At 47.2% G+C, this 10,000-nt stretch overlaps 1 protein-coding gene across 1 annotated transcript in view; it reads left to right on the top strand.

Annotated features, from left to right (window-relative positions):
- The first annotated feature begins 733 nt into the window (after nt 1-733).
- LOC142881921 (protein kinase C-binding protein NELL2a-like) overlaps nt 734-10,000 on the top strand; it is a 57,835-nt gene continuing 48,568 nt past the window's right edge. Inside the window, exons 1-3 of the mRNA XM_076016378.1 lie at nt 734-819; nt 4,489-4,594; nt 5,399-5,527. Of these exons, the coding sequence (XP_075872493.1) occupies nt 4,498-4,594; nt 5,399-5,527 (226 nt within the window). The 5' untranslated portion in view covers nt 734-819; nt 4,489-4,497. The remainder of the gene's footprint in view (nt 820-4,488; nt 4,595-5,398; nt 5,528-10,000) is intronic.

The raw sequence follows: 10,000 nt of genomic DNA on the forward strand, positions 1-10,000 counted from the left end.
ATTAAGAGCGGCGCACCCCCCCATTGCCCCCCTCCGCCAGCTGCCGGCTGAGCGGGGGGGCCTCGGCGGTTGTTGCTAGGCTACTTCCTAGCGCGGCTCTTGAGATGCTTCCAACCTTTTGCATAGACACGCTACCAATCAATTATTGAAGAGCTGCGCGAGGAGCTTCAGAGCGCAGACGGCCGCCCGCCATCGTCGTGTTCAACACCTGACACCAAGCACACGCACACTTCTGCACACGCACACTTCTGCCATAGCCTCTTCTGAAATGTCAGGGTTTTTTTGTTGTTGTTGTTGTACCTTTTTTTCCCCTTTCACTTTTGATCACTGATATGCTTTGGCTGGATAAACAATTCTGTTTCATCATGTACCCACACAGAGGGTCCGTTAGCCTCCTGTTAGCCTCCTGTTAGCCTCCTCGCCGCAGTGCTCGTCCTCTCGTCTTCTCTCGAGCCGCAGTGAAAACTGAAGTCACTCTATTCTATTCTATTCTATTCTATTCTATTCTACTCTATTCCATTTGGTCGAGCTGCCCGGTTGTTCCTCATCGTCATTGAATATTAAAAAACGTACTTATCATGAATAACCAGGCCTTAATCAAGCCTAACAACAAATATTGAATATAACCATTCTCATTGATATATAATGTGTAGTGCTCTTTCGCGCCCTGTTTTGTCGTGTATTGCTCAGGTGTTTGTGGCTCCGCCTTCTGTTTGTGTCCCGCCAGCTGTTTGTGTGTTCGGCGGTCGAGAGCTGGTGGACGGAGATCAGAAGGCAGTGAGGGACTCGTCTGGCAGGTGTCTGCTGTTCGAGTGCAGGGTAGGTCATGTCAACACACACACACACACAGAAAGAAACACTACACACACACACACACACACACACACACACACACACACACTTCAGCCCCTCTGTTTTTCAACCTTTTTGAGCCACTGCACATTCTTTCCTTTGGAATGTCATGGCACGCCACCACACAGAAATAAATAAAATGACACTTTTCAGCCTGATCATGACAGCAGAGTCTCTTCATCTGTTTCTGCTCTCTCAGAGGGAAACATAGACCTATTTAGATTGACACAAAGCTGATATCCAGGGAGGACTTCAGGAAAACAGGCCTACAATCCCTTTAAAGCACAGTCACTCAACAGTGGAGTGTTATTGTTTAGTGAAATTGAAGTGAAAGTGGGGTTAATTCTTCCCAGCACACCTGACATTATCTCCCGCTACACCGGCCTGCCTGCGCGGCACAGTGCTTGGAAAACACTGCTCTACAGGACCAGCAGCACATTAGCTCAATCCTCCCCACCTCTTCTATTCTTCTGTTCTTCTGTTGATCTCTGTGTCTGCATTCATTACACACACATCTTGGCCCAACCTGCCAGCATAATAAATAAATAGAAATGATATTGGGCTCAATTATTAGAATATCTACATACGGCTAACCCTAACCCTATCCGGCTGAATGAACCGAATATCATCTGTCACCTTTTTTCTTTTCTTTTTTTCTTTCATTGCGACAGGAAGCATTAAACCCATTCTTTCTAATTGTTTTTCACGTGCAGCGGCCTGAACGGCCAACCTGTCAGTCACTGCATGGGATGGAGGGGGGTGGGGGGTGGGCAGGGGTGGATCATCATCGGGAACCGCAGCGGGTCCCAAATGGAATTAGTCTCCACCAATTATTCCCACTATTTGCTTTTGTCCGTGTGGAGCAGCAGCAGAAGGGGGCGTCGCCCTGCTTGATGACGGACAGATTCAACCAATCACAGGAAAAAAGGAAAAGGAATTAAAAAAAAAAGAGGTGTAATCGTGCGCCTCCACTTGGTTGTCGGGTTCACAGTTCCAACCAGAACTTGGGTCGAGGATGCAGCCGTGCAGTCCCCCCCCCCCCCCCAACACACACACCTGGCCCATCTGCAGCAGCAGCAGCGGCAGTCTGTCACTATCAGGCAGATGAAAGAAACAGGGGGGGGGGGGCGTCAGTCAGACTCCTGCGAGATTTCCCCCCCCACGACAGCTGCTTGTCATGCCTCTGATCTTGTGCGCAGCCCGTGGGGGAGCAAGGGGTGGGGGGTGTGAGGGGGTGGAGGGAAGGGTATCACGCTGTGGGTCGTTTGAACCCCCCCCCCCCACCAAAAAAAAGTAGGGGCCACGCCTTGTTTCACGTCGGGACATCTGAGATGCTGCTGCAACGATGAACGAAGGTGACGTTGTGCAGACGGTGTTAGCACGTAGCGTCAGAGTGACTCTCTGACCTCAGTCTGCTTCACTGTGAACTGAAGGAAGAGCAGGAAGTACAGGCTGGAACTGGAACTGCTCGCCGTGTTCACCCCCCGCCCAGTGTTTACACTGCAGAGGTGGGAAGAAACAAAGTACAGCCACTTTGTTTCTGTGCGGAAGCAGATTCTTCAGACGCCTGCGGTGGGAAACGTGTGCCTGTTACCTTCGGGTTTGAAAGTGTTTTAAAGCTGCAGATTTTGTAGAAGGTATGTTGACTAATTACTGTAGTTGTTGTTGCAACTTGCTAGTGGAGCTATTTGAACGACGCTGTTGTGTTGTTCAATATAAAACTGGAGCCAAAACTGGATCTGGATATTTTAGAGTGGCTCACTTATCAACAAGTGTAATGTTGCATTGAATGCAAAGAAAAAACATTTTTACTTTACACCGAAGCACATTTCACAACCTGGACTTTTACTTGAGTGAAGGAGTTGAACCAGTACTTCTACTTCTACCAGATTTTATTTTTATTTTTAGTATTAAGTATCCATACTTTAACTTAAGCACAGAATGTGAATACTTTTGCCACCTCTGTCAGGCTGTGCATGGACGGCTGTAATTAGGAGGGCGACGCTACAGCTGAGAAGCCCACAGTGAGAAGCTGTCCTCTGCATGTGACGCGTGACTCCACCCCCCAACCCCCCGAGGGATGCTGGTTCGCCGAGCAGGGAAGGCGGCTGGGAACATTGTTATAGTCTTTCACCTGACCTTTCACCTGACCTTTCACCTGAGCTGAGAGCCTCCAACGCCAGTGAGCATTTTTAACACCAGTGGTCACTGTAGTGTCAATGTGTCCGTTGGTGAGTCAGGCGTGCCGATGTTTGTCCCTCCTGGGCTTCTGTGAAATGAGGGCCATTCTCCACTATATATCCATGCACCAGTGTTCCACCACTGCTTGTCCTCGCACTCGCTGGTCGCAGAGTTCCTCCCTGCAAGGTTTACTGCAGAGACCAACAAGCAGCCCACACTCGCATGTATGGCCGATGCAGAGCTCCCAGTGATGCACAGTTCCCAGTGATCCCAGTGATTCAGAGCTCCCAGTGATCCCAGTGATGCAGAGCTCCCAGTTCCCAGTGATCCCAGTGATGCAGAGCTCCCAGTGAGCCTCGTGCTACGGCACGTGCCTTATCGGTGTGGGAAGGAGGCTGGAAGTCTGCAGAGAGAAGCTGCGCAGTGGCAGTGCCGGGAGGATAAAAAGGAAAACTCCGGAGAGAAAGTCATCGTGCGGGGGGGAATTGAACTAGCGAACCTTCCTGGCTAGGAGGTGCTAAACACGGCCGGCCTCTGACCTCCTCTGCAGGATGCAGAAACCCACCGGTGTCTGTGTGAAGGTGAAAACACACACTCACAACAAGCACAGCGCTGTCTGTTCTCCCTCCATATCTGCCAGCCTGCCATCGCTAATCGCACACGCGGGACCCTTCATGCTGCTGCTTCTCCCTTAATTTGTCCGTTCCGGGCTCCCGTAGTGACGGCTGAGCACCCACTCCTCTAAATATAGACAGACATCAAACACTCGCCCGCTACGCAAAACACAGCAGCTCTCAGCCGGGAGCGAGCGACGGCCAGCTTTCCCCGTCACCGCCGTGGAAATGTTTTCCGGCTCCACGCTGGAATTTGCGTCGTCCTCCATCCAAAAATGTGTCTGTCGCTAATGGGTTTGCATTAGCATCAGTCAAGGGGCCACGGATGGGATCATTAGAGGAGGCCTGCCAAAGGCATGCTGGGAAAAGGAAGGAGAGCACCGCCACCACTGCGCCCCATTACAGTCTTACACTCTCGACTCAACACACACATGGCGGGATTATGCAGCAGATCAGCTCACTGTTTGTCTAATAAAGATGCATCATGAATCACGAGGGTAACTGGAGGGGGGGGGGGGGGGAGCAAGGAGGAGGAGGGGGAAGCAGCTTTTGTTAATGTCCCCCCCCCCCCCGAAAAATAATTTAGAAATGAAAAAAAAAATGCTGTTGACTAAATGAGTAATTGGTTTGTAATGAACACACAGGGAGGAGTGCAAGTGTGTGGGTGAGGAAACAATGCATGAATAATTACCTTCATAATTACATCCAGGCTGGAAGCGGATTAAGGACGGCGGTGGTGGTGGGGGGGGGGCTTATTTTTATTGAGGAGTGGCTCATGACAGCTGCCTGTCTGTGTCTGTGTGTGTGTGTGTGTGTGTGTGTGTGTGTGTGTGTGTCACAGGACAGGACGATGCATCGAGTGGTCCCCAGCGAGCCCTGTCCTGAGCTGAGCTGCGTCCAGTCGGAGCAGATCGCCCTGACTGACAGGTGCTGCAAAGTCTGCAGAGGTAGGAAGGAAAATAACCATGTTGCTGTGTGTTATTGTTGTAGAGTGTGTGTGTGTGTGTGCGTGTGTGTGTGCGTGGTCCCGCTTGGGGCTTCATATGTGTGTTGCAATAATCTCATTGGCCAGAGGAGACTTCACTCCATAGCTTTTAATTGTGCTGTGTGTGTGTCGGTGCGGAGAGAAGTTGAGGTGTTTGATTAGCAGTCAACACTGCATGCTATTGGACACCTGTACAGTACACTATAGGACACTGATCATTAATACTGCACTGGGGGCAGCAGGCATCACAGCTCTCTGCCTTCGCTGCACTTCCATGGGACTCCACTTGGTGGTGCATTCTGGGTCTTTGGTGGCGCCGTCAATACGACTGGATGATCACAATAAGCCACAGTGGACTTGTAATACTTGTGGTGATCAGTAGGTGGAGCGGGTTGTCCAATGACCGAAAGGTTGGCGGTTCAAATCCCTCTCCGTCCCAGTCTGCCGTCGTGTCCTTGGGCAAGACACTCAACCCACGTTGCCTCTGTGACTGTGAGTGAGTGTTGGGTGGTGGGAGGGGCTTATCGTAGCGGTGGCTACACATTTAGCTCCACCACTGTGACTGTGAGTGAGTGTTGGGTGGTGGTGGGAGGGGCTTATCGTAGCGGTGGCTTTGAGTGGCTAGAAGAGCACCTCATCAATCCAATCCATTATTATTGTTCTTATCATCGTCATCAATCAACGTGACCTGACTTGATGTCTCTCCCCCCCCCCCCGTCTCCCCGGGGTGTGTGGTGGTGTGCCGACCTCACGTCGCCCCCTGCAGGCCATGACTTCTGCTCGGAGGGCCACGGCTGCGTGGAGCACTCGGACTGTGTGAACCTGGAGGCCGGGGAGTGCTGCGCCTGCAAGGACGGCTTCCGCCCGCTGCGGGACGACAACGCCTACTGCCAAGGTAGGCTGGCGTGACTCGGAGCTGCAGCTGGACACACTGGTGGGGGGGGGGGTAGGCAGAGTGAGCGTGAACAGGTGACGCTTTAGTATTGCAACAGGAATGTGCGATACAAAGTGTCTTCCAGGGAGAATCCACCTCCGCACGCTGGCCTTGTGCTTACATAACTGAGCTGCAACGACGGAGAAAACATTACATCACTCTATCGATCCCCTCTGTCTTCCCCTTGTCTCTCACTGTTCTCTTATTTTGACAAACCACATCCTGTTGTAGTCTGGTGAGACACTGAGAGCTGTTTGTTAGTGACCGGCCTCAGGGCCACAGCAGTTTTATGTCTTTTTCTTTCTTTTTATTTTCTCCTGCGTGTTGTGTGGGGGCGTGAAGGCGGTGATGCGAGGCGGGACCTGACTGACGGGAGGCCCGCAGGACGGTTGAAGAGGAGAAATTATGGATGCAGTGAAATGGAAATGATGTAGTTTGGCTGCAGCTCAAAGGAGGAGGAGCTGATTGGACGCTGCGTGTATTTAATTTCCTGTTTGGGTTCCATCTGATGGACGCGGATTCGTGCAAACTGGCGGCTCGACAGAGGGACCTGGCGGAGCAGCTGCAGGCCAGCGAGTGGCAGCTGCAGGCCAGCGAGTGGCAGCTGCAGGCCAGCGAGTGGCAGCTGCAGGCCAGCAGACTGGGATACTATACTATACTATAATATACTATAATATACTCTACGGTACTATACTATACTATACGGTACTATACTATACTATCCGGTACTATACTATACTATACTATACTATACTATACTATACTATCCGGTACTATACTATACTATACTACACTATACTATACTATACTATACTATACTATACTATACGGTACTATACGGTACTATACTATACTACACTATACTATACTATACTATACTATACTACACTATACTATACTATACTATACTATAATATACTCTACGGTACTATACTATACTATACGGTACTATACGGTACTATACTATACTATACTACACTATACTATACTATACTATACTATAATATACTCTACGGTACTATACTATACTATACGGTACTATACTATACTATCCGGTACTATACTATACTATACTATACTATCCGGTACTATACTATACTATACTACACTATACTATACTATACTATACTATACTATACGGTACTATACGGTACTATACTATACTATACTATACGGTACTATACTATACTACACTATACTATACTATACTATACTATACTATACTATCCGGTACTATACTATACTATACTACACTATACTATACTATACTATACTATACTATACGGTACTATACGGTACTATACTATACTACACTATACTATACTATACTATACTATACTATACTATCCGGTACTATACTATACTATACTATACTATACTATACTATCCGGTACTATACTATACTATACTACACTATACTATACTATACTATACTATACTATACTATACGGTACTATACTATACTATCCGGTACTATACTATACTATACTACACTATACTATACTATACTATACTACACTATACTACACTATACTATACTATACTATACTATACTATCCGGTACTATACTATACTATACTACACTATACTATACTATACTATACTATACTATACGGTACTATACGGTACTATACTATACTATACTACACTATACTATACTATACTACACTATACTACACTATACTATACTATACTATACTATACTATAATATACTATACGGTACTATACTATACTATACTACACTATACTATACTATACTACACTATACTACACTATACTATACTATACTATAATATAATATAATATACTATACTATACTATACGGTACTATACTATACTATACTATACTATACTATACGGTACTATACTATACTATACTATAATATAATATACTATACTATACTATACGGTACTATACTATACTATACTATACTATAATATAATATACTATACTATACTATACTATACGGTACTATACTATACTTTTCCGTTTCCGTGAGGTTCTGCGGGAAGCAAAGTCAGTCACTGAGTCATTTTGGGCTGTTTGACTCAAAATGCACACAAGACACGCACAAAGACACGGAGGCAACATTGTTGAAGGCACGTGCACGATGATTTGAAAAGTAACGTAGACGTCATGATTCCCCACACACTCTCGTATTTAATTCACCGTCCTGTGGCTGTAATCCCTTTTGTGACCAGCGGCTGTAATCCCCTCATTAGTTCTGAGTGCTGCTCGCTATAATGCCGTCGCCCGCCTTCTTCACAGTGGGACCATGAAGTCTGTTTGCAGGTCTTATAGGCCCTGCTTACATGGAGACGGCATTTTTTTTAAACCAACAATTTTTGGAAACGCTATAAAAAAAAACAACAACCAAAAAACAGAAGTTAGAGTGAAAATGATGAAGCACTTGTGTGCCACGAGTTTACTCCCAGAAGAAGAAGAAAAAGAAGGAGCAGGAGGAGATAAAGGAGGAGAGGAAGAAGAAGACCTGTAGCAGATACTTTAGGACAGCGGCCGCGGACCGGTGCCGGTCCATGGGTCATTTGGTACCGGGTCCGACAGAAAGAATGATTAACTTCCGTTAAATGAATCCCGTTTCATTCATTATCGGACTCTGAACAGTTTTATTTTGAAAAATGAGCGGATTCTCTCTCTTGAACTCTTGACGCTTGTCTGGGTCACCTGATCCGTTACCGCGAGATTAAACCCACAAGCTAGCCAGCTAGCGAGCAACATGAGTGTCTTCCATTAAACCGGGCCGTGGTGCTAGAAAGGTTGGGGGCCGCTGCTTTAGAACACAAAGACCCAAAGCTCCATGATGAGGTCCACTCATCCTGGAGTCCAGCCACTGTTGGATCAGCGCCGCTAAAAGGTCGCTGACATTTTGGTCATTTCGATTTTCTACCTCTATTTCCCGGTCCGCCGACCCAAATGAAAATAAATAGAACCAGGAGGTTTGTAAGTCGCTATTTGTTGTTTTTATTTTCTTTATTTAGACTGGGGGGGGGCAGGGGGGGGGCTCATTCATGACCATCAGGGACCCCAACAACATGGCACATCTGCTTTTTCACAAGATGACGACATGTTTTGCCCGATCAGAAGAGTTGCCGCCGCGGTGCGTCGAGGAAAAACGACAACAACAACAACAACAACAACAACACACATTTTCATGCACTTGGATGGAGGTTGCTAATTCCTCATGCGGCGTCTCGGCTCATCTTTAACCCAGATGTGTCCTGAAAAATTGATGCCTTTTTTTTTTCACGCACGCACGACATCCCTGCAGTAAAATATGTACATGAACGCAGTGTCAGCCGCTGCTGCTGCTGCTGCTGCCGCTGCTGCTGCTGCTGCTGCTGCTGCTGCTGCTGCTGCTGCTGCTGCTGCTGCTGCTCCCGCTGCTGCTCCTCGAGTATTAATGAGAAAACATGGCATCAAAGAAAGTCAAATTGTGACCTTGACAGCCATCGTAGTGATACACACACACAGCCTGCTTGATCCTCCTTCTTTATCGCACGTGTGTGTGTGTGTGTGTGTGTGTGTGTGTGTGTGTGTGTGTGTTTGTGTGTGTCTGTGTGTGTGTGTGCGTGTGCTCCAGTTGTAAACACTTCAACCGTTTCTCTTGCTAGTCCACCGTCGCCACACCAGCACTGCGTGAACCAGACTCACCTGTTCCAAGCTGAGCCTCTTCTTGGGAACCTTCAAATAATGAAGTTCTATGGATGTTCTGCATAGGACGTCCGTGTTTTACATTTTGTGTAGCGCTTGGCTAAACAGTGGGTTGCTTTAACACGTGCAGGAAGTTTTCTGACGTGTTCAGAGTTCTGCACCGCAGTCACACCTGTCGAGCCTGAACCCAGATAGAATTTCATTTCTTTATCGAAGTTATTCCTTCCTCCATCCTCTTGATACGGTCTGGCGACAAAATCAAGACGTTCTTATTGATTTGATGTATTTGTTCACGCTGCTTTAGTTTGGCTTTTCCATTTCTTGGTGGAAAATGAGGTGAAAGTGAAAAATTGCAGCAACTCTGTTGAGATTTTGAACTGCAGCGGCTGCAGGATCCCACAAACACGCCGCTTCCGCACAAAAGCTGCGGTTAAAAGCTTGAAAGGATATTACATAGTTACTGTTGCTAAGGTGTGATTGGCTGGTTGGCGTTTCAGGGGAGGGGCTGAGGAGGTTACATCTCTTTAACACAGCCACTCCTGTCCGGCCCTGACCAAACAAACCCAGTCTGAAGAGCACGACATTTATAATAAATTCCTTTGAGGTGTTCAAATAGGTTATTATAGCTGAGGCATTCTCCATAGCAACACAATACAATGTCATAATGCCAATAAAGGAGTTCATTAATGGCTCCTTTGTGCCTGCGTGCTCCTGCTGCCTGCAAGTGACTGGGAACATTTTCAAAGATAAAAAGAAATGA

The sequence above is a fragment of the Nelusetta ayraudi genome, unplaced genomic scaffold, assembly GCF_046127955.1.
Source record: "Nelusetta ayraudi isolate G7.1 ecotype Tasmania unplaced genomic scaffold, CSIRO-AGI_Nayr_v1 ptg000224l, whole genome shotgun sequence".
Classification (NCBI taxonomy): Eukaryota; Metazoa; Chordata; class Actinopteri; order Tetraodontiformes; family Monacanthidae; genus Nelusetta; species Nelusetta ayraudi.